General features: G+C 40.3%; 1 protein-coding gene across 1 annotated transcript in view; it reads right to left on the bottom strand.

The window, feature by feature from the left end:
- LOC122815742 (patatin-like phospholipase domain-containing protein 2) overlaps positions 1 to 24,349 on the bottom strand; it is a 680,367-nt gene that overhangs the window by 191,723 nt on the left and 464,295 nt on the right. Inside the window, exon 5 of the mRNA XM_044088494.1 lies at positions 20,008 to 20,068. Coding sequence (XP_043944429.1) covers positions 20,008 to 20,068 — 61 coding nt within the window. The remainder of the gene's footprint in view (positions 1 to 20,007; positions 20,069 to 24,349) is intronic.

Below are 24,349 nucleotides of genomic sequence, written 5' to 3'. Positions count from 1 at the left end.
AAAATAGTGTTTTCTGTAACAGTAATGGATATGGAAAAGAGCCATGTACGAATCCAAGATAAAGGAGCAACAGAAGATGTACAACTTTAATTTTATTTTTTACATAAGGTATGAAAATAAGCATGAGAAGAATCCTCATCCTGTATTTAAATCAATCTTACAGTCTCTCTGCTAGACAAGAGCACTTCTCTTCTTCTTCTTCTTCTTCTTTCGGCTTTTCCCGGTTAGGGGTTGCCACAGCGGATCACCTTGTCCGCACATTGATTGGCAGTGGAGTTTTACGGTGTCGAGTTGCCAGCCCGGCGCCCAACCTTCCACAGAAGGCACACTCACACGCACAACTAGGGCCAATTTAGAGTGTCCAATCCACCTGCAGCATGTCTTTGGGATGTGGGAGGAAACCGGAGCACCCGGAGGAAACCCACACGACCACAGGGAGGACATGCAGACTCCGCACAGAAGGCACCCCAGCCAGGGATCGAACCGGAGAACCTCTTGCTGTGAGGCGGCAATGCTAACCACTGCACCACCGTGGCCGCCCAGACAAGAGCACTTCTCTAAGAAGTGTAAAAGCAAAAATGAACTATTTGTGGGTACTAATGAAACGACTTGATATCAGTCACAGCATGAAGTTATAGGAAAGAGTAGTGGAAGCTAGGTTAAGAAGGGAGGTGATGATTAGTGATCAGCAGTATGGTTTCATGCCAGGAAAGAGCACTACAGATGCAATGTTTGCTCTGAGAGTGTTGATGGAGAAGTACAGAGAAGGTCAGAAGGAGATGCATTGTGTCTTTGTGGATTTAGAGAAAGCATATGACAGGGTGCCTAGAGAGGAGTTGTGGTATTGTATGAGGAAGTCAGGAGTGTCAGGGAAGTATGTAAGAGTGGTACAGGTAATGTAGGAGGGTAGTGTGACAGCAGTGAGGTCTGCGGTGGGAGTGACGGATGCGTTTAAGGTGGAGGTGGGATTACATCAAGGATCAGTTCTGAGGCCTTTCTTATTTGCAATGGTGATGGACAGTTTGACAGACGAGATCAGACAGGAGTCCCCGTGGACTATGATGTTTGCAGATGGCATTGTGATCTGCAGTGAGAGTAGAGAACAGGTGGAGAAGACCCTGGAGAAGTGGAGATATGCTCTAGAGAGAAGAGGAATGAAGGTCAGCAGGACTAAGACAGAATATATGTGTGTGAATGAGAGGGAGGATAGAGGAATGGTGAGGATGCAGGGAGTAGAGGTGGCAAAGGTGGATGAGTTTGAATACTTGGGGTCAATAGTTCAGAGTAACGGTGAGTGTGGAAGAGAGGTGAAGAAGAGAGTACAGGCAGGATGGAGTGGGTGGAGAAGAGTGTCAGGAGTGATTTGTGACAGACGAGTAAGAGTGAAAGGGAAGGTCTACAAGAGGGTAGTGAGACCAGCTATGTTATATGGGTTGAAGACAGTGGCATTGACAAAAAGGCAGGAGTCAGAGCTTGATGTGGCAGAGATGAAGATGTTAAGATTTGCACTGGGTGAGACGAGGATGGACAGGATTATGAATAAGTATATTAGAGGGTCAGCCCAGGTTGGAAGGTTTGGAGACAAAGCCAGGGAGGCAAGATTACGTTGGTTTGGACATGTGCTGAGGAGGGATGCTGAGTATATTGGGAAAAAGATGCTAAGGATGAAGCTGCCAGGTAACAGGAAAAGAGGGAGGCCTAAGATAAGGTTTATGGATGTGGTGAGAGAGGACAGGAAGAAATGGAAACAGTTGATCTGCTGTGGCAACCCCTAATGGGAGCAGCCAAAAGAAGAAGAATGAAATGACTTGATAAAATGAAGTCTGAAAATGCACAGGAAGCACTGACACAGGACTGCCAGAATGAACTATTGTGAATTAATGGGAAGAGTGTTGCATTGAAACTAGACACACACGCAGAGTACAATATTTTGACTCAAAATACTATTAAAGCTTTAGGAATAGACAGCTCTAATGAAAAAGCTGTGCACACAGTGCTAAACCGCTGTGGAAATTAGGTGGCACTGTTAGATCAACATATACGGAATTTAGATCACCTAATATTTTAGGTAGATTAGGTTCATAGGTAGGTACTAGGCTATCTGCCCGAAGGCATTTATAAGCCTAGCCGGAATGTGTTGGCTTTTGACGCCCCCTTAGATTAGTTCCCTGTGCCTCTGTCCAGCAGAGCCATTGAAGTGATCCCTGGGGTAAACTTTCTGTTTCTCATCCACTCGTCAAGGTTTCTCTTGAAGAGGGTTAGCGAGGAGCTCTGCCCACTGTAGATTGGAATCTTGTTCCAGAGCATGGGAAGTCTCTGGGACAGGAATCTATCCCTCCAGCATGTCCTATTTATTGTTGTGGTGAGGTTTAGATCCCTGGAGTGTGTGGCTCGAGGGGATATGGTTTTCTTTAGGTGGAGTATGTCCATCAATTCTGGGTTGGACATGGCCTTGTATGTCAGGCAGAGATCACCTCTGAGTAGGCGGCATGCAACCAAGTACAGCTGGAGTTTCTTCAGTCGAGCTGCATAGGGCATCTGCTTGAGGCCAGTGATCCTCTTGGTGAGGTACTTCTGTGGTCTTTCCAGTTGTTGCAGGTGTCTTGTAAGATACATTCCAAATGGGGCATTGTACTCTATGATGGGTCTGATGAGTGATGCGTAGAGGGGCCCAATCACCTCTTTCAATCTGGATGCAAATCCTTTTGTGATTAGGTGGGCCACATAGAAGGATTTTCTAACCACTTTGGCAATGTGTTTTTCAAAGGAGAGGTCACGATCTACTTGGGTCCCCAGATCCTTTATTATGTCTTTCGTATTTAGGGGGCTACAACCTATGTGGTAGTTTGTGAGTACAAAGAAGTTATGTACTCACCATAATGTTCCATCTGAGTAGGTAACTTCATTTGTCAGCAACCTGTGGGTATCGGATCCAACCTGGATCCAAGCCGGCAGCTTTCCAAGCTAGAGAGCTGAGCTCCAAGCTCCTCCCCCTTACCCATAATACCCTGGTACCTCCTTCCAATCCTCAGATCGCATTTGCCCACCTATATAACCAGAAAACAACAACCTGAAGAATCCTAACCTAGGGATTAACAAAGGACCTGATAAACCATCCTAGGGTCCAGGTAATCAAAGAACCAGGTTAGGGGGAAGGAGGGAGGGTCCGTTGCTGACAAATGAATTTACCTACTCCGATGGAACGTTACGGTGAGTACATAACTTCTTTATCTGAAGTAGGTAACTTCATTTGATCATCAACCTGTGGGACAGAGTACCCAGCTACCAAAAACTTGAGAGGTCCTCAAGGAAGGATATTCTAGAGCACTGCAGAGCCAAAGGCTGCCCTACCTCTAGACACTAAATCCAATTTATAGTGGGAGATAAAGGTATGAGAGGACGCTCAAGTAGCCACAGAGCAAATGTCATCCAAGGGAACTCTCGACCAGAATGCAGCAGATGTAGCCATAGAGCGGGTAGAATGAGCATGAACCCCTGTAGGCTCCGGCAGGCCAGATAGTTTGTATGTGAGCAGAATGCAATTCGAAATCCATCTGGCCAGAATTACCTTCGACACAGGCTTACCAAAAAAGGGTTTTGCAAAGGAGACAAAGAGCTGATCAGACTTGCGGAATGCAGCTGTTCTGTGTAAATAAAAGTGTAACTGTCTATGAACATCTAACAAATGAAGTTTGTACTCCCCTTTGTTTAGATAGTTAGGGAAAAAACTGGAAGATTAATGGACTAATTGATGTTCACCTCGGAGGCCACTTTCGGTAGAAAGGATGGGTTAGTCCTGAGAGAGACCCTGTCCTTATGGAAAACAAGATACGGGGCTTTAATACACAGGGCTTGAAGTTCCGACACCCTTCTAGCAGAAGTAATTGCTACCAAAAAGACAGTTTTCCAGAACAAGAATTTCAAATCAACAGAAGCTGCTGGTTCAAAAGGAGGCCCAGTCAGTGCCTGAAGGACAAAAGTTAGATCCCATGGAGGTACGGGGTTCCTAGTAGGAGGTCTCAAGAGGAACGTACCTTTTAGAAAGGTCTTGCAAGTCTTGGTGGACGTGAGGGGATTGAGATTGTCCCCAATGTGAAAATGGGAGATGGCAGCCATTTGAACCTTTACTGTAGAAGAACTGGCTCCTTGCTGAAAAATATGAGATAGGAAATCGAGCACCGCTGGGATGGGGGTAGTGAAAGGATCCAATTTCCTATGAGATGCCCAAATGGAAAAATGCTTCCATTTACTATTATAAATCTTCCTGGTAGAAGGCTTACATGCCGCTACCAGGATAGATCTGACTGCAGACGAGACACTGGGAGTCCTAGCAACTAATGGAACTGGATCAACCAAGCTGTGAGCTTGAGATTGACCAGATTCGGGGGTATCAATCCCGAAGGATGAGATATCAGATCCGGGATGGGATCCAAGATCCAAAGAGGAGCTATAAGATGAGACTGTAGGCACGGGAACCAGGTTTGACGAGGCCAGAATGTTCCCCAACCGATGAGCTTTCTGTAGGAATTTTGTTATCAAGGGAAGAGGAGGATAAGCATAAAGCAGACCGGGTGGCCAAGCATGAACTAGAGCGTCTCTGGGGCTTTCCCCCGGAGGGGCGATTAGAGCAAAAAACTCGCTGCACTCCGCGTTGGAAGGCGACGTGAAGAGATCGCAGCAAGGCTAACCCCACTTGCGGAAGATCTGTTTCGCTACTAAGGGATTCAGAGACCACTCGTAAGGTGAGAGGATAGGTCGACTCAGTTTGTCCGCTAGGATGTTGGACTGACCCGGAATGTGCATTGCTAACAGAAAACGGTTGGTGGTTATCACCCAGTCCCAAACTCTCACCCAGTCCCAAATTCTCATGGCCTCTCGGCAAAGAGGTTAAGACCTGGTCCCCCCCTGTTTGTTGATGTACCAGACTACTGACATGTTGTCTGGCTGAATCGCAATAGTCCCTGGAAGGATTAGTTTGTCAGAAGCTAGGAATGGTAAGAAAAAAAAAAATCAGAATACAAAACCCAAGATGAACGTGAAGAATTAACTACTGTGCAAAGGAACAACAGTCACATTCTGCATGACTGTGCTAACTTTGAGACAGACTTAGGAATTTCGCCAGGAAAGCATCATAAAAATAAAACCTGATGCAGTGACAATGATCCATAGTCCAAGCAAAGCACAAGCAGCTATCAGGCCAAGAGCAGAACATGAAGTAAAGTGAATGGAAAGTTAAGAAGTAATTACTGCCAATGGAATGGATGAATAATATCATTAAGGTTGTAAAGAAAGGTAACATTTGCATTTGCACTGATCCAAAAGCTATAAATAAAGTGATTAACAGAGTAATACCTGCTGCTTACAGCAAATGGAAATCAAAGTCTAAACCAACTGTACTAAAAGTAGTGAATATAGTAACAGAGATAAAGCAACTGGAATTGGGAGCTTTAAAAAAAAAGAGTAGGAGCAAATTGCATAGAAAAAAAAGAGAATTGTGGAAAGAATACATGCAGAGAAGGACTGAGGTTTAAAAGAAGGCAGGATTTGAATGAACTATGTACAGTTTGACAATGACTGGATAGATTATAAGTGACGTATAATGTTTGCAATTAAAATTATGTCAATACAGTTTGTGATGTATAATGTTTGCAACTAAAATTATGTCAATATGGCTTGTTTTCATTTATATAAATGTATGATTGCTTATGTCGTATGTTATAATTTAATAAAAAGATATTTCTTGTTTAAAAAAAAAAAAGAAAATGAATTGTTGGAAATAGTGTACGAGTATCTTGGTATCACAGGAATGAGAAGAAATGCATAAGACGTCCTGTATACAACAGATGCAAAAGGCTTTTGCTACTCATGCCTGTTTGCTTAGGAAGTTGGAAAAAGTATTTTCAGCTGGTAGTTCTCCAATGCCAAAAGACCTAGCAGAGGGAGACCCCAATCTTTATCCCCAGTTTGGAAGACCTTCTTCGTCCAGTTTCCATTTGTGGAATTTGGGACTAGTACTGCTTAGTCTATAACTGTGCTCTAGCTTTACAAACATAGATGAGGTTTTAAGATGTAGGCCTAGTTGGGAAGCTATTTCTAAGGATATTGTTGCTAGTCTGTACGACTGGTAGAAAAATGTAGTATTTATTTGTCTAGGTACCACATAGCTATTCTGTTGTCTGTTTTTACCCTCACAGTCCCTAACTCATACACTAACTTGCTGGCTCTCGAGGCCAGAATCAAGGCCATTATCTCTTTCCTACCAATATTCCTGTGAATCACAGACTTACTCCATATGCCTTGCAGCTTTAGGTGAACTACGTGCATCTCCAAGCCACACCTTAGAAATTTGTAGACAGGGTCTATGCCCCCTCTGGCATCACAAATGGCATCCTCTGACTGTCCTTTCCTTGCTGGGACTTCCAAAACAACTATTTTCTAATGGTGCTACCAAAGACTTCTGAGACACCATTGTACTTTTCACATATGTAACATATCTAAGTGACCATTAGGATGGAGGCTGACATGTAGCTCAATGGCCAGGTAGTACTCTGGCTGACAGGAGTGTCTCCTATACCAATCCACAAAAAAAAAAAAAAAAAAAAAACTAGCAGAGGCCTTTCCTTTGGCAGAAACAGTTTGCTCTGTTATGTATTCATTAAAGCTCACAAGGCAATCCTTCTCCTTTCTAGTGTCAGGCCTAACATGGGTAAATTCAGGTAAAAACACTAATGGGACAAACAAGACATACAGTACATCAGAAACATCTAGAGATCTCTCGTCCTCCATCAACACTACTTGAATTAGGGAACTACTCAGTTAAGGGAAGACATGGATCACATACACCTTTAGGTGGGAAAACACTGGGACTCGACATTTTCAGTGCACTCTGGGTGCAGTGAATAGAAGAAAGGACAAGGACAAAAAAAACTGAAATGAAAGAGATCTTATTCTGCTCTGAAACTCAAGATACTGTCTGTTGTCTCTGTAGACGGAGATGTACAAGTATGCATCCTTTAAAGTCAGAGTGAGAAACATATCCCTAAGTAATGGCAGTGGGTTCATCTTTCCCTTGCTTTTTCCAGGGTATTGCCTCTACTGCCCCAGAATGGAGAAGCTATGTCATTATAAGCTGCACTAGATGACTCTGGTCTGGAGAAATTGTAGACATTCCCATGAAAGGGAGGAATGTTTTAAATTCTGACTTGTAGCCAAAGGCTATGATCTCCCTGCTCATCTTTTGTTTTATTTATTTATTTTCCAAAAGTGAACTCGACCACTTGCACTGAGAACAAGTCTTTTGGAATCTGACCCCCTGGTGCTAGTACACTGAAAGCAAGTCTTTCAGAATCAGGGCAGATTTAAACAGAGCATCTTTTGGAATCTGGCCCCCGATGTTTTTCTGCCACACAACCAAGACACTGCAGATGATTTTAAGGTGAAATTGTCTTTCACAGACATGTTTATTTGTTAATTTTTCTGGGTAACACCATGGAATACCAATTTAATTGAAAACCGACAATCAAACAGTAAATGTACAAAACAATTCAAAACAATCCAGACAGCAAATACAAAATGTCCCCAGTCTGGATACCTACTGTTCAAGAAGTCATATGGAAGGGACTGATGAACAGACAAACTGAAGACAAAGTGCTTCAGGCAGCAAAATAATAAAACGATGATGGCAGTAACTGCTCCTCCCATTAGCCTGTTCATCACACCAAAGTACTGGGATGGAGGGAGGGGTCCTTCTCCATTTTGGGCATCTTCATAAAAGCACTGGAAGTCAGACCAGAAGAATAGAAGTGCTCTTTATGGAAATTTCTGTTAAGTTTTGACAATGAAGCAGTGATCTTTATGAGGAAAGTCCGTCAGATACCCATGACTAAAGAGAGACAAAATTATAGCTTATCCTGAAGAAGGTTAACCAGAGCAAAGCTGGAAAAAGCTGAAACAGACTGAGCTGTTTCAACACCTGTTGGAAACAGCCACTCTAAGTACTTTTGGTTATGGTTGTTTTACCTTACCTTCTGGATGAAGGAGACTTTTATATTCTGTTTTTGTTGTGTGGAAAGAGCAAGACTTTGCAGAGATAAAGCTGTAACACAGGAATTCTAGTCTGGATGCACTGCTTTCAAGACTCTAGAAGGATAAGTATGTGAAATGACTAATGTCCCAGACAATTTCAACTTCATGGATTACTACTACAACCCTTCTTTGACTTCCAGTAAAAACATGACAATTTCCTAATTAACTACAAAGCATAAACATGAATAATAAAATAATATCTTTCTTTTTCAAGCTTTTCTGTTGTATTATAACAACTTTTAGATACATGTGCATGCATTCTGTGACTGAATTTGATGTGTATATCTACTGTTTTTTTACTTGATGTCCAGTGTACTTAGTCAGTTACCAAATATGAATTAAATACATATTACAATGGGGACATCAGCTTTTCAAACATTGGTTAAAATTACTGTTTGAATAATATGTACACAAAAATATTGACGGACTTCACTCCTAAAATGACTCAGAAGAGACAGCAATGACTTCAAGAAGATGTAATACTTTAGACATCATCCTATTCCTCCTTAGAAATGACGACTTCTACTGCGGAGACAGATAATGACACTGGGAATATCGGATGTTCCTAGAGATAATTGTGCAAATGTGTAGAGTAATGATTTTTTTTTTGCCAGTTATACTGAATGATGCAGCTCCTTCTACATATGCAAATGGAACACAATGTACAAACGGAGAAAACCAAAAGGTTTCAATGAAGCTCCTTCTACATATGTAAATGGAACACTGTATACAAACAGAGAAAACCCAAAGGTTTCAATGCAGCTCCTTCTACGTATGTAAATGGAACACAGTGTACAAACGGAGAAAGTCAAAAGGTTTCAATGCAGCTCCTTCTACATATGTAAATGGAACACTGTATACAAACAAAGCCAAAAGGTTTCAATGCAGCTCCTTCTACATATGTAATGGAACACTGTATACAGAGAAAGCCAAAAGGTTTCAATGCAGCTCCTTCTACATATGTAAATGGAACACCGTATACAAACAAAGCCAAAAGGTTTCAATGCAGTTCCTTCTACATATGTAAATGGAACACTGTATACAAACAAAGCCAAAAGGTTTCTCACAAAGAAAATAGTAGGGTTACAAAACATAAGCTACATAGGCAGGTTAAATGCATTATACTAGTGTCACACAGGTTCATGGAGGAGATGGATCTGTGCTAGGTGTTTGAGGTACTATAAGCACTGGGAAAAAATGGTATTCATTAGTGATCAGCATCTACCTAGATTATGAAACAAGTTGCCACTCACTGCTAAACAATACAGGATTCGTACACTAGATAGTTTTATGGTCAACAAAAAATACAGATATAAAATTATGTTAATCAGACTTCTACAATATAAAAAGTGTCAAAGCAATAGGAGGTCAAAGGTTGGTACAATGATTAAGGTGTTTACCTCACAAACACAAGGTACAGGGTTTGATTTTCACCTTTGAAGGCAAATTGGCTTTACTTAAAATGGCTCACAAGGGCAGCTAACCTAATACTTACCTATGAACTCTCTATCACTTTCTAACAATCAAAAGGCAGACATGAGTTTACGTCAATTAGACTTCTAGAAGATGAACGCTATCACAATCTTACCCCTCCATTTTCCAACAACCAGCGGGAAGAATATGAAGGCAGATTTCTTAGCTCACTTAAGTACACCAGTCCCCCCGATGCCAACCAGATGATAGCACTAAAGACAGCAATTATGGAATTTTCTATAGCAGAATGAATGACATGCTGCTTAAAATGAATATAAAGTATGGGTGGGCCTTAAAGAAAAATACCCACTGGCCATTTCCTTTTATATTAAATACTGCAGATGGACCATTAGGATCCTTAGCTTGTATTATATTTACAGCAGTTCTCAAAAAACAACCACAAGGATACTGCAACAGAAATCCACTTAAGACAGCCAGGTTAATGCCCTTTAATTTATCATCACTTTTTTTTTTTGGGGGGGGGGCAGTGTATGTAAACTTATCCAAGTGAGCCATTTTCAGTCATAAAATGAAACAAATCATAAATCAAGTATAGCTAACCCAGTAATGATTTATTGCAGTGCAAAGTACAACTGATAAGATGAAAACAGCAACTGTGGAGCATCTGATGCGCACATGCTGTATGACTTGCTAAGTAATGTCATCAGGGTAGTGAGAGGTAAACTTACTATTAAGAAGCCTACTAAAGCAAAGAATGCAGTATTCTCAAATGCATATAAAGGCTGAGTATGCAGGCTGTTTCCTTCTACCTACAAGCAAACATAATGTAAAAGATTAGAGAAATGTAAGATACATTAGTTTAATGGATGCATGTTTAAAGTATAGAGGAGAATGTGGCTTTTTTGGTTGTGTGATGCATCAGTGGTCATTGTTTTTGAAAAGGAAGATAAATCTGTAGAATTCATTAACAAAAGAATACAAAAGGTTATAGCTGGTGTCAGAACCAGACAGACAAACCACCTTCAATCTGGGACTGGAAGACCCACTTAACAAGTAAGGAAGATAGGGACAGAGTTGGATGACTTGCACTGGGAGTAAATGTTTTTTAAAAGGGAGAAAAGCTTAGGTTTAATCCAACTATATCCATAGAGATACGAAACATTTTATAGTACCAACGTGAGTGTTAAGACTGAAGTGAATATGCCACTTTGAAAGGTTCCAGGATAATGCAGCAATATTATTAAACAGCACTTGTTCTTGTTTTACTCACACTAACCTGGACTTCACTGCTAGTGGAGCAAGAGATCGCTTTTCCAAAGTCCGAGCTCAGTTTGTAAGCAACAGCAAAAGATTTATTTTTTATTTTGGTAATTAGGGAGCCCTATTAAGCCCTTGGCCTACTTTTAGGAGTTGCAGTTGTACAGGTATAAGCAGAAGCACATAAACACCAGTAAAAAACAGTTTCATTAGGACATAAGCAAGCAGATTATGCAGACAATACATTAAGAACAGAAATCATAGCAAACTGCCTTATAATATTCATAAAAGGCATGCAATAGTCAGCACATGATGCTGGTTTCCATGGGTAGACACTGCATTGACTGGTCATTACACATGTTTCTGGACAGATAATGATCTCAGAGGAGCTCTGAAGGTGTGTGTTGGCCTCAGTACTCTGACCTGGGCAAGGAATTCTACAAACTGCTATGGCACATGAGAAACAGTCCCCAACTTGAGGTAAGCAGGGTGGGTGTAAAGAAGAGAGACACTAGAACTGTATAAGGTTCAAGGCGCCACATGCAGAAGTTAGACAATGGAGAAAAATTATCTGGCTGAAAAAAAGACATAGGATGGGAAAGGTTGGTATAGGCAAAATAACAATGGTGTCACTGTTCAGTGACATCCAACAGCAATTCTATAACACACCAAACACTTTATTGCAAAGCTTTTGGGTCTGGTTTGGTACTGATGAAGGGTGTAGACCCGAAAGCTTTGCAATAAAACGTTTGGTGAGTTATAGAAAAGGTTGGTATAGGTCAGTCAGTCAAGCTGTTGAAATGGTACACTGACGAGTAGTACAGGCTGCTCCCAAGAATACCCTTACAATCCTGTTATACACAGAGCTGCACTTACAATGTCTGACCAATCTGGGTTAAGCAGGAAGCAAATGCCACATAACAGCTACAGAGAAGAAATGCACTTGTAACTGTACTTTTAGAAATGGCAGTGCTGAACCTCTGAGATAACACAGTAGTCCTAACTCTGAATTAATGTTTTCCACAGCACAGAGACCTGCTCTGAGAATGTTACTGTCTCATCAAGTAGAAAACCAAAATACTTGAAAGACTCTATCTGCTTATCAAGATCACTAGATGAAGACATAATGGGCATGACAGAGCTGCAAACCGCACAAACAAACCTTGTTTTTTTAATGCACTGTGAGGCAAGGAGAAAGAAGACTGACACACAGCTACTATTATCACAGGGGAGGGGGAAAAGGATTGCAAAGCAACATCATATGCATACAAAAAATAGAATGTTCACTGCAACATTGTCGCATCTCATTTATGAAGAGGCAAAATAACAGAGGGCCAAGTTCATAAACCTGGGGTACACCAGTTGTTACCACCCTCACAGAGGAAAAACTGCCATTGAACTTTAAAGTAGCTCTCTGTTAGATAGCCATCAAAACAACAACCAGTGTAAGTTCTTTGTGTAAACTAGGACAGATAATTCTGCAGCATGGCATGAGCTACACTATAAAATGCATTGCTACAGTTCAAGGACATGATGCTTGTATTCATGGCAGTCGGAACATAGTTTGTTAGATGGATTAGTGCAGTCTGCCCCTATTGTCTAGGGCTGAACTCACATTAGGAATCAGTTAGTATGATATATTTGTAAAGGAATGATGCAAGTAACTCAGCTTAATACATTTATTTAGAAATTTCTTAGCCAGGTAACCCCACTGGACACAAATGTCTCTTTAAGGGGCAACCCATGAGCACTGCTTAGTTAACTGACTTGCCCACAGACAGTCACAGAGTAGGCAAATGGAGGTGGAAGAAATCAAACCCTATACCTTTTGGTTACAAGAAGCAGCTCATTAACAGTTTGGAACCTTAATCCTCTGCACTAACTGCCAACTCCCAGTTTTATAAGCTGAGTACATAGAATGGTCAATAGTAAAGTACTAGTTCGTACTGCTGTCCCTTAGAAAGCAGGCTGAAGGTTACAGCCCAGTTGTAGGATGGTACTTTCAATTTAGGAGCACATTCAAAACAGCCATTCCTGGAGATGCAGTGTGGTGGGGCGGCATCTCCAGAAATCTAGATGGGAGGTTGTCTGCTCCAGCTGCTCCATATCCATCCATGGTCAGTAACGGTTTTAAGTCTGTACCATACGAAGGAGCAAGGAAAGGAAAGCTATTGTGCAGGTTGATGGAAGGGGGTCTATATCATCTAACTGACACAGCTAAATATCGAATGTCGTTTCATCGACCACTAAATATCGAACTATCATTTACACAAATGGACAATTCACTGATTTTTTTTCTTAGGGATAAATTGCTTGGCTGTGCTTGTGAATTTGCCCTTTTCCCCAGTGTAGTGAGATCTTGGAGTTGATATATATAGTTGTGGGGGGCATAGCCTCCCACTTTGTAATGTTTGGAGTGGTGTGTCATTTCTGGTTGGCCAAGCAATTTTTTTCCCTAGGAAAAAAAATCATTGAATTGGCCATTCGTGTAAATGGTAGTTTGATATGTAGTGGTCGATGAAACAGCGTTCAATATTTAGCTGTTTTGATTAGGTGACACAGACCCAGTGGATGGTCCAGTTAGGGGTATCTAGACAAGTCAATAATCATACAAAACTATACAATTAGCTTGTCCCAGTAGTACTAAAAAAATTCTCCATTCTCCGAGGAGTTGATGTGTTACTTATGAAGAATAACAAGTCATCTGTACAGAGTACAGCACCAAAGTTAGAACAATCAATACATCCTAATATGGATGCTGGTAACAGTGATAATTGTGAACAGGACGACTTCAACCCTAGTATTTACAAGAAACTGCATCACAACGAACTCTGAAAAGATGTGAGCATTTCTTACCATTGCTCTAATTAACAGCCTAGAGGCATGCAGCAGTTGTAGCCATGCTTTTATGACCACGAACATGATATGATGATCCTTAATGCACTTTCAACAACAAACATGTATCAGGCAAATTGAGCAGAGTCTTTTTAATGTGGTGTATTCTTGTTCGTATGGGAAAGCAACAAAAAAAGGCCTTTCTACAGTATGTAGTGTGATCTGGACACTTGGCTCTGCTCCATACCCTTGATATAAATGCTACAGCTTGAAGACATTCCAGCACAACAAAAATCAGTGTTACATATGCAGTGGGAAGTAAACATACAATACAAATACACTAGAAGGACAGAAGTTCTGTTTTAAGACATTCTCTACAAACTACAGACAGCAAATGCTGAAAACTAGTCCAAATTGTAAAAAGTCAGTGGCTAAACCTTTCTCCCTGCCCCTGCATACCATGGAGCTATTAGCTCTGAAAGAGACTGACAGGAGGACAAACACCGAGAGGGACAGACAGAGACATACTAAAGGGCTAGCAGAATGATGCTAAAATAGCCGGGTTTTAGAAACTATACAATTAAAAAATAATGTATTATTCCAAAAGTAATAACTTTTTTTAAACTGAAGTGAAATTTTTCCACTTTCAGTGCTTTTAATAGAAGGGATGACCTGCTAATAATCTCTGCTGCTGACCACAGGACTTGATTAATCTTCTCAGAGTGAAGTAGCTTTATGTTCCTCATTTGTAGGTGCAATTTGTTTTCTGAGACAAGTTTATTGAACTTGCTAACATTCAGCAATGAAGAATTATTAATGACACATGATGGGGGCATCTACAAGCATTACCTGAACAGAACTCAGAAAACAGAGTTGTAAGAAATACTGTATATAAGTTCAATCTTCTATGAAGAGAGTTTCTCGTCACTGTGTACCCTTCTCCTGATTCATTCTGACTGACTGCAGAAAGGGGAAAATGTTCCTTATCTTCTTAAAGGTGTGGCTAGGGTCATCATTTCATTGTTTTAACAGGAAGATTTCCAAGTGATGAATTATTAAACACAACTAGCTTTAAAAATGGCATCTTCCCTCAGAAGGTACAACTCCAGGACCACTTGTTCTGGAGTCAGTTTCTCTTACATTATGTTTACTTCAGAAATGTTCTGTACAGTGGTAATGATGTATGCTACATGAAAAATTAAAATCAACGTTACAAGTATGCTTGTTTTACAACCCAAAAACATTAACCCGTTTTCTCTTCAGTTGGACAACATCTGGTTTAGTAAGGGAAGCATCCATCTGGAATGGGACCTACACGGACAGGATGGGAACAGTTTCACAGGTACTTTATTTATTATTCAATCTGAATTTGTTAAGCAGGGTAGAAAGCTGATCTCTAGGGACCACTTTCATGTTAAGCCAGGAAAAACACTGAATAAAACAAAATGACTAGCTGTAAACATAGCAAGACATTAACACAACAAAAGAATATAAAGAAACTTCTTTCTTCTTCTTCTTTCGGCTGCTCCCGTCAGGGGTCACCACAGCAGATCAACTGTTTCCATGTCTTCCTGTCCTCTGCATCTTGCTCTATCACACCGACCACCTGCATGTCCTCTCTCACCACATCCATAAACCTTATCTTAGGCCTTTCTCTTTTCCTGTTACCTGGCAGCTTCATCCTTAGCATCTTCTTCCCAATATACTCTGCATCCCTCCTCAGCACATGTCCAAACCAACATAATCTTGCCTCTCTGGCTTTGTCTCCAAACCTTCCAACCTGGGCTGACCCTCTAATATATTTATTCCTAATCCTGTCCATCCTCATCACACCCAGTGCAAATCTTAACATCTTCAACTCTGCCACGTCAAGCTCTGACTCCTGCCTTTTTATCAATGCCACTGTCTCCAACCCATATAACATAGCTGGTCTCACTACCCTCTTGTAGACCTTTCCTTTCACTCTTACTGGTACTCGTCTGTCACAAATCACTCCTGACGCTCTTCTCCACCCACTCCATCCTGCCTGTACTCTCTTCTTCACCTCTCTTCCATACTCACCATTGTTGATCTGAACTGTTGATCCCAAGTATTTAAACTCATCCACCTTCGCCACCTCTACTCCCTGCATCCTCACCATTCCTCTATCCTCCCTCTCATTCACACACATATATTCTGTTTAAGTCCTGCTGACCTTCATTCCTCTTCTCTTTAGAGCATATCTCCACCTCTCCAGGGTCTCCTCTACCCATTCTCTACTCTCACTACAGATCACAATGTCATCTACAAACATCATAGTCCACGGGGACTCCTGTCTGATCTCGTCTGTCAACCTGTCCATCACCATTACAAATAAGAAAGGGCTCAGAGCTGAACCTTGATGTAATCCCATCTCTACCTTAAACACATCAGTCACTCCCACCGCAGACCTCACCGCTGTCACGCTACCCTTGTACATATCCTGTACCACTCTTACATACTTCTCTGACACTCCTGACTTCCTCATACAATACCACAACTCCTCTCTAGGCACCTTTTCATATGATTTCTCTAAATCCACAAAGACACAATGCAACTCCTTCTGACATTCTCTGTACTTCTCCATCAACACTCTCAAAGCTAACATTGCATCTGTAGTGCTCTTTCCTGGCATGAAACCATACTGCTGATCACTAATCATCACCTCCCTTCTTAACCTAGCTTCCACTACTCCTTCCCATAACTTCATGATGTGACTGATTAATTTAATCCCTCTGCAGTTACTACATCTCTGCACATCACTCTTATTCTTAAAAATCAGTACCAAAACACTTTTCCTCCATTCCTCAGGCATCCTCTCACTTTCCAAGATTTCATTAAACAATCTAGTTAAAAACTCCACTGCCATTTCACCTAAACACCTCCATGCTTCCACAGGTATGTCATCTGGACCAACAGCCTTTCCATTCTTCATCCTCTTCATAGCTACCACTACTTCCTCCTTGCTAATCCACTGCACTTCATGATTCACTATCCGCATATCATCCAACCTTCTCTCCCTCTCATTCTCTTCATTCATCAACCCCTCAAAGTACTCTTTCCATCTGCTCAACACACTCAAAATATTTTAAATATAAAAATAAATAAATAAAAAATATATTTTATATTCAAAAGAATATAAAGAAACAATAAATGTAAATGTGTGCAGTCCAGGAGGCCACTGAGGAACCTAGCCCGGTCTTCACAATTGCCCTGTAACATTGTCCAGTTAAGTGACTTGCTCAGTCACACAGTAGGCGAATGGAAGCTGACAATCAAAACCTCAGAATACAGAAGGCAGTTCATTATCACCTCATAGCCTTAATCCTCTGTGCTGTCTGTAGAAGTTTTGAACATGGTTTTAATGTTGCAGAAATGCAGAATCAACAGAAGAACTAAATTCTATAGCCAATGAAGCAAAAAGCACCTTTCATGAAATCGGAATTGGGGGGATTAGCTGGGAAATCACTGATGATACAAAGCATTCTAAGGCCTGCCAAATAATATTATTAAAATGGTAAGTATCACATGTATCATCTTTATTATGTCATTTTAAGACAGTGGGTTGTACCTATCATACTATTATTTTCCCTCTGCTCATTTTAAGCTTGGTACTTCGGGCTTTACTGGACCAGTAAAGCAAAACACCTGACAATACACAATTACATTTTTCCCCACCGTTCCATCACATGCAGTGCACTCTGAGAAAGGTGAACTGATATCCATACAGTGTCATTTCTACCACTTTTGATAAACATTTATAAGCAATTTTAATGAGCCTGAGGAACATGCAAAATTTTGAAAGCTCCAAAGCATCTTGGTCCTTGAAACTTCTAGCCACTAAACAAGCCTTGGGAACAATACCAACAGGTGTATTGAAATTTTTAGAGTATGTACCCACCATTGATAAACATATTGGCTCCACATTATTGGCATCTTCAGTCACTGTTGCTTTTTTCAAGCCACTTAGTTTACTTTGTTTTCCATCATGAAGAAGCACCCTCCACTTCAAGGATATTTCTATCTGGATCTGGGATGCCCTGACAAGTTACCCACTGGTTCAGTACAAACATTTCTGATCCTGAACAATTCAGCTGACCCTAAAGTCACTTCAGTCTTCTTTGGTCCGGCATAATACACATTATATTAGTTTCTGTTTTCACCTTTGCCTTTCTTGCATGTTCACGGAAGGATTTCTGCTGTGTGGTAGAGGACACTACCTGTTCATATTTTGATAGTCTGCTTGACTTCAGATAATGGAGCACAAGCTAACTGTAGATGGGTGCTACATGTCTAAAGCAAGGCCAGTCAGAAAATGTGAAGATTATACAAAGCTAAGAGGTTCCTCACTAATTAGGCTTGACTGGTAAACACAACACATTTATACTTAGTACCATCCTTTCCGTACTCTGCACATCTCCTTGTTGGATTACCACTGCCTCTGCAACATACGCTTTAGCTAACAGCATATCAGAGTAGAAAGGTCTATCAAAGGCTACTATGGTTGAATGCATGCATCAACTCTCAAACCTGAGAATCCTTTAATGGTTACAACTCGGTCATTAACTATCCATAAAACACTTCTGCTTCAGTCATAAGCTTCCACGGTCATCTAACGGCTCTTCCTTGTCTTTATTATAAGTAGAAAATCCCAGTGTGAATTTGGGTCCTCCAATGACACATTAGATTCAGTTTCAAAATTCAAAAATAAATTAACCTGGTAACTCCAGACATCCAGCAGCTGAAGATAAATTCTGGTAAAAATGTCTTCACAATCTACAGCACATTCCTGATAAAATTTTCACACGGTATATGATTTGCAACTGTAGTGTAACAACCTTTTAATATTCAGAAGACCCACTAGGGTACATTCTACAGTGATCTTACTTGTCCCATTTTCCCTTCTGTTTCAACTTCAGATGACACTACTGAGCTTGTAACGGAACTTAGTATGTACTGATAAAACGCACATAGTGGAGACTACTGCTAAAGTGATCAAAATGATGAACATCTGTTACTGCTCTTTTGTCCCATTACTTTATGTATGGTACATGCTTTGTTAAAATGTCAATAGCTTCAATTTATACCTTTATACTTTTACTAACACTATAACTATCTTTAGTCAGATTTATTTACTTTATATGTGATCAGTCGGATTTATTTATTTTATAAGTGATCATACTGTATTGCAATGAAAACATCTGGAGCCCCCCCCCCCCCCCCAAATAGGACTTCAATGAATATGGGATTTCCCATTTGGACATTTTCCATTACGAATGCTATAAATAAATAACAGGTTCAGTGAGAAAAAAATAAAACCTTAAAATGATGTACTACAGGTCTTTTTCCATAGAATTTCTGACCCTAGAATCACAGAGCTATATAAGCTTCTCTGGTGACGAATCCACTAACAAGGACAAGAACAGAGACAATACAGACAAGCAGTTATTCCTTTAAAAATAATATAGCAGAGTAAAACAAATTTACCAAATCGGGACAAAGTTTTGAAACGCCTGCCTGCAGGGAGCCTGGCACAGTGCAGAGTTCTCCAAGCTCACTTTTAGACTGCAAAAATAACATAAGAATCAGCCTTGGGGGGGTGCTCTGCTCCATGACATGACATTTACCAAGGGACTTAAAATATTTGCCTCCTTGGGAGATGAATGGCCAGAATCAGTATGCTTCCGCACTGCAAAAATATCACCATTAAGAGCAAGCTCTAGCAGCACAATATATCTGCTGTGTGCCACTTGCTGTATTTCCTTGAAACCAAAAAGTATCAATACTGCTATTTATAGTAAAAGATGAAACTGCAAAATGCACTGCAAAAGTAACTCTAGTGTTTCAGTATTCTGCAAATTTTGGTTACACTAAACATGTTCTGCCTCTGGTACTTTAGGGCTTGATATTTCAATCTGTTCAGCAATACAGCTGATGGGACCCACAGAAGCAATTTTAGTGTAACATAATATCCACTCATACCAAATAACACAGAAGCTTGAAATGCCTCTGATTTTATTTTTTCTTTAAGTTGCACATACTCTATAAAAAAGTGGACATGCAAGGCATAATTTATGATCCCCCTCTGACAAAAGTTTATCAAGCATCTTCCAGCATACTCTGCCTAAATAAGACTGACATTTGTTAAAAATCAAAACTTTATGGTAAAACAAATTAAAATTTCCCACACCTAGCTTATCTTTTCTGGTTCTTACCGAAACATTAAATTAGCCCATTTGACAATTAAGACTTTCTTAGTTTTTAGTAACATTGAAAATGGTAAATGGAACTCAATGAAAACACAGACAGCCTGTCAAAAAGTCAGAAAACAATCACAGTTAGGTATTGTTTGAAAATGCACATTAAAAGAAAGCTTACTGTTTTCTTTAAGGAATCTAAGTGCATCATTGTAGCCTTGTTGACACATCTCTCCAAGTACCTGAAACAAAATGGGATCAATTATTTGTTAAGAGGAACATGACTTTAAATCAAACAAATAATTAAAATATTCCAGTTTTTTTGTGCTAGCTGAAACAAAGACACGCTTCCCAGAGTTCTTTTTAGTCATATTGAATAAATGTAAATTAACACAGTCTGCATCGCTCCAGAAAGATGATTTAACACCAATGCGATTCTGCTGTCCAAATAAGGACATGGATGCAAGCCTCAGATTCTCACCTTGGGGATAGACAGGCAGAGATGGTCATTGTCATTAAGATGAGGCACTCTTCTGCACTTGATGAGATGTCATGGTTACTCCACAGCTGCTTGCAGCCATACTGACCAGCAAATACATGACAGTAGTCTTGAATTTGAAGGCTGCCATTTAGCAAACCCCTTGCTGCTAAGCTGATGACAGCCAAATGCCAAAAAAAGCTATATCAAGTCACTGCACTGAAAAAACAGCTACATCCGGTCACTGTACACAGAGTACTGTTGGCTTGTCATCAGTTGCAATCTGCATCAGATATTTATAAATGTGACTTTCTGAACACAAATTAAATCAGACCATGAGAAATTCCTTTTGTCACTTTTTTCCTTGATCTTGCAATATCTGACACTGGTTTGCCATCCATAGTTAACGATTGTTCACCTGTAGTACTCCTTGTGTCATAACCTACACTTGAGCAATACCAGTATAAATCTTGGTAACAAGAATGTACTGGCATTGAAGGTTACACAACCATGTTCAGAACCTATATTCATATAGATCTCAGATCCATAACCAGCAGGGGAAAAAAACAGACTTGTGGCAGGCTTCATACATTTGGAGGGAGAGGTGAAAGGGAATACACTAATATGGAAATGTATTTTAACCAGATATGACAGCATTAAAATATAAATGCATCTTTCAGGGCAGCACAGAAGCTCTGATCTATTAACTTACCTGGTCCAGTTCATACAGTATGCAACTGGAGAGCCAGAGGAAAAAACCCAGTGTTACAAGACACAGTGCATTCAGCATTTTGCAGCAATGAACTTCCACATTACACTGGCATGCATTTCACTCAAATTATATATTTTCCACTAGAAATACACATGCAGATGACAAATGATACAACAATGGAGGAAAAGAGAAGTAAATACATCAGGAAATACACGGTAGAACTGTACCAAATTGGACTTCTATCATGAACTGGATGTTTACAGAAAACCCCTTGATATATGATTGAGCATTCTTTCATGTAGTCGCTTTACAGATGTCTGAGAGATGGACTTTTGTAACTGCAAGATAGACAGGCTGCGGTTCCTGACTGGCAGAAGGGGCTACCCTACCATCAGAATGACCCTCCCCATCACCATTTTCATAATGAAAGGTAATGCAGCACATAAACAACCTCTTAACATGTTTAGCTGACAGTATCAACAGCATAATTCAACTGTGTATTAAGTGACTGAGAAATACCATTTTAAAACTAAGGCTTATGGTTAGATTTGTTTTGAACTGGTATTTCTACCAGTGTCTTTTTGTTTGGTTATCAGTTCATTCTATTAAAAATTATTGCAGTTCCTGCAAGTGAAACAAATGGTTCTATGCTGGTCTTTCAGGTTTTTATGACAGAAGCTACTGAGTGATTTGACAGTTTCCATTTTAACAGATATACTGCTTTTTAGATTGCTATTGCTGTCTATCTTTTGTACTGACCAGCAAAAATAGGGTTTTGTTCCACACAAGCTATTCTGCTCAGAAAATACTGCAAAACAATATCTTTAAAGTTACGACCTATGCCTGTGCTCATGGTGTAGGGTGATAAAACAGCCCAGGCAACATGAGAGTATTGGCTCAGGTGATTAAATATGCAGGAAGGGAGAATGCAGTGTGCCCATCTCAAGGGGGAAGTGCACATACAGGGGCACACACGAGTGAGTTGATTTCCATGGTAAAGACTGGGAAGCAACTGCATTGTGCCTCCTGTGGATAGGTGAGACAATCCTGCTGTTGTCAGTCCCCTGTGGAAATGAGGAGTGGTCTAGCAATGATGCCCACTGCCCCACCCACTGGAGGTCACTGGTGGGTATACAGGACAAGGGCATAGAAATAAATCCCAAGCCACTCCTAATAGCTACCGCCATCTCAACCCTTGCCCATTGTAATGGGGGAATGAATGGGGCAACTGACTGTGCAGGGATGATGAGTGGCAGGCAGGGGGAGAAAACTGGAATTAAAAGAAAAGGTTAGGGATTTGGGTTTTGGTGCCTACTAAGATCAAAAGATGCAGACACTGGAGTATGTGGTATGTGTTAATGTTATAGCTGCTGGATGTCTGGGGGAATGGTCAGATCTAGCTAGACAAGTCCAAAAATATTCACAACAAATGTTAACAGCAACTGTACTTCATTAACTGTAAAAACATGTACACACGCAAAAATGTTGTAAACTAGACAGCAGGTGTTCCTGCAACCATACATTTCCTATATGTACCAATTCAGTCTTTAAAGAAACAGGTCAGTGGGGTTGGAATGTGCAGCAGTGACACTTGTTTATAAACATGCAGACATCACATCAAGAGAGTTAGTAGAAAGTCCATACTTAAGATTGGCATAGTGAGGGAAGGAGTAAGTATAATTAGTGTGACAGCACTGATGCTAGGAACTGTAAAGAAATAAAAGGATTTTGTGAAAAGTTTAAGTGGTGAAATTATAACCACTGGTTCACTGGTAGTTACTAGGCACGCGGTTCAGGAAACCATTAATGAATGAGCCTAGTCCAAATTCCTTACTGTCTCAATACAGTCTGGTTAAGTGAATTTGTCAAGGTCAAACAATAAGCAAGTGAAGCCTGAGGGAATCAAATGCTGTACCATAGGAAGTAGCTTGATGACAGCTCACAGCTTTAATCCTCTGTGTCAGCTACTAGACACCAGAAAGGTTTGAATAAGAAGGTGGAGATTACAATGGCTCTGGCAGTTCTGACCCAAGAATCAGGCTAGCATGCTGTTCTGCAGTAACTTAAGGATTTTGGCTTGTTGAATATGTAGGACGCATTGTGGCGTGCAGTAATGTGAAGAAAAGCCTAGAGAAGATCTGCAGTGCACTGAAAAAGTTTAAACAGAGCAGGGCAATACTCGGATATGGCTGAAAAGATGGTGACAAAGTTATCTTGCAGAACCTACGTACTTCATGAAAAACTACATTCACTGTTTCTTAAATAACAAGACCAGCCTCCCTAGGAAGGGTTGGGCCTGTTTAAGCAGAAGCACAAGCACATCTGAAAATCAGGGTTAAAACATTAAGTACCTAGTATTGTATTTATGCAAGTTTAGGCTAAATGTAACAAGATATAAGTCAATGAATATGCACATTTTATTGCATGCCAATAGCAAAGTATAGCATATCAAGTCAAATACTGACTATGTTAAATAAATACGACGGGTTGTGTCACAGTGCAGCACGTGCCCATTAAAGAGGAGGCCCAAAGTACTCTTCTGGTTCCTACAAGAGATTCGAGGAGTTTTCTATAATTAGGATTACTGTGAGAAAGCCTGAGTATTCATAAACTAGAACATTTAGAGATTCTCAGCTGTCAATATAACTTAAAAGTTCAAACAATATCTGAGAGGGATCTAGGGTGGTAATATGAAGGACTTTGAAACATTTTATTATAGGAGACAAAATTTTACCATCTAGCTCAGCTTAAATTGGGGTGATTACACCAGATGTTAGTGAACAACCGTAGCATAAATCACTTTGCCTTACATTCATCTCAGCACACTGTTTTCAAAAGGCAAGTGCTGTGGGCAATTTTAAAAGGAAATCTATAAAGCAAGGCAAGCCTAAAATGTATGTCAGCAAATTACAGTTGTGTTAGGGTACGTTTGAATAGCATCACTGTTGTAGTGTATTCATTATACATGGAACTCAGATATCTTCTTCTAGCAAACACACAAACCAGGCACAAGATGTCCCATTCCTATGAGAAAGTCAGCCAAAACTCAGCTGTACGGGGAGAGCAAGCCATGCCATCTCCAGTTCCTTTTGAACGAAAAGAAGATACTAACAAGTGTGCACAAACCTCTGTTTCAGCTCTCAGGACTCCTAAAAAGGTAAGTTCACCTTAAGACAATGGAAGCAACCAACACCCAACCTACTTACCAGGGTGCTTAGTATAAGACAAAGCAAAGAAGGAACTAAACTATCAAAAATATTTAGATGTATAAATGCATCCAGATAAATATACAAAAAATCAAAATCCAGGACAGTACCGCACAAACAGCTAATA

The sequence above is a fragment of the Protopterus annectens genome, chromosome 11.part0 (genome assembly GCF_019279795.1).
Source record: "Protopterus annectens isolate FY-2018-M chromosome 11.part0, PAN1.0, whole genome shotgun sequence".
Lineage (NCBI taxonomy): Eukaryota > Metazoa > Chordata > Ceratodontiformes > Protopteridae > Protopterus > Protopterus annectens.
Note: the sequence above shows the minus strand (reverse complement) of the source record. Positions and strands in the feature narration are given on the sequence as shown.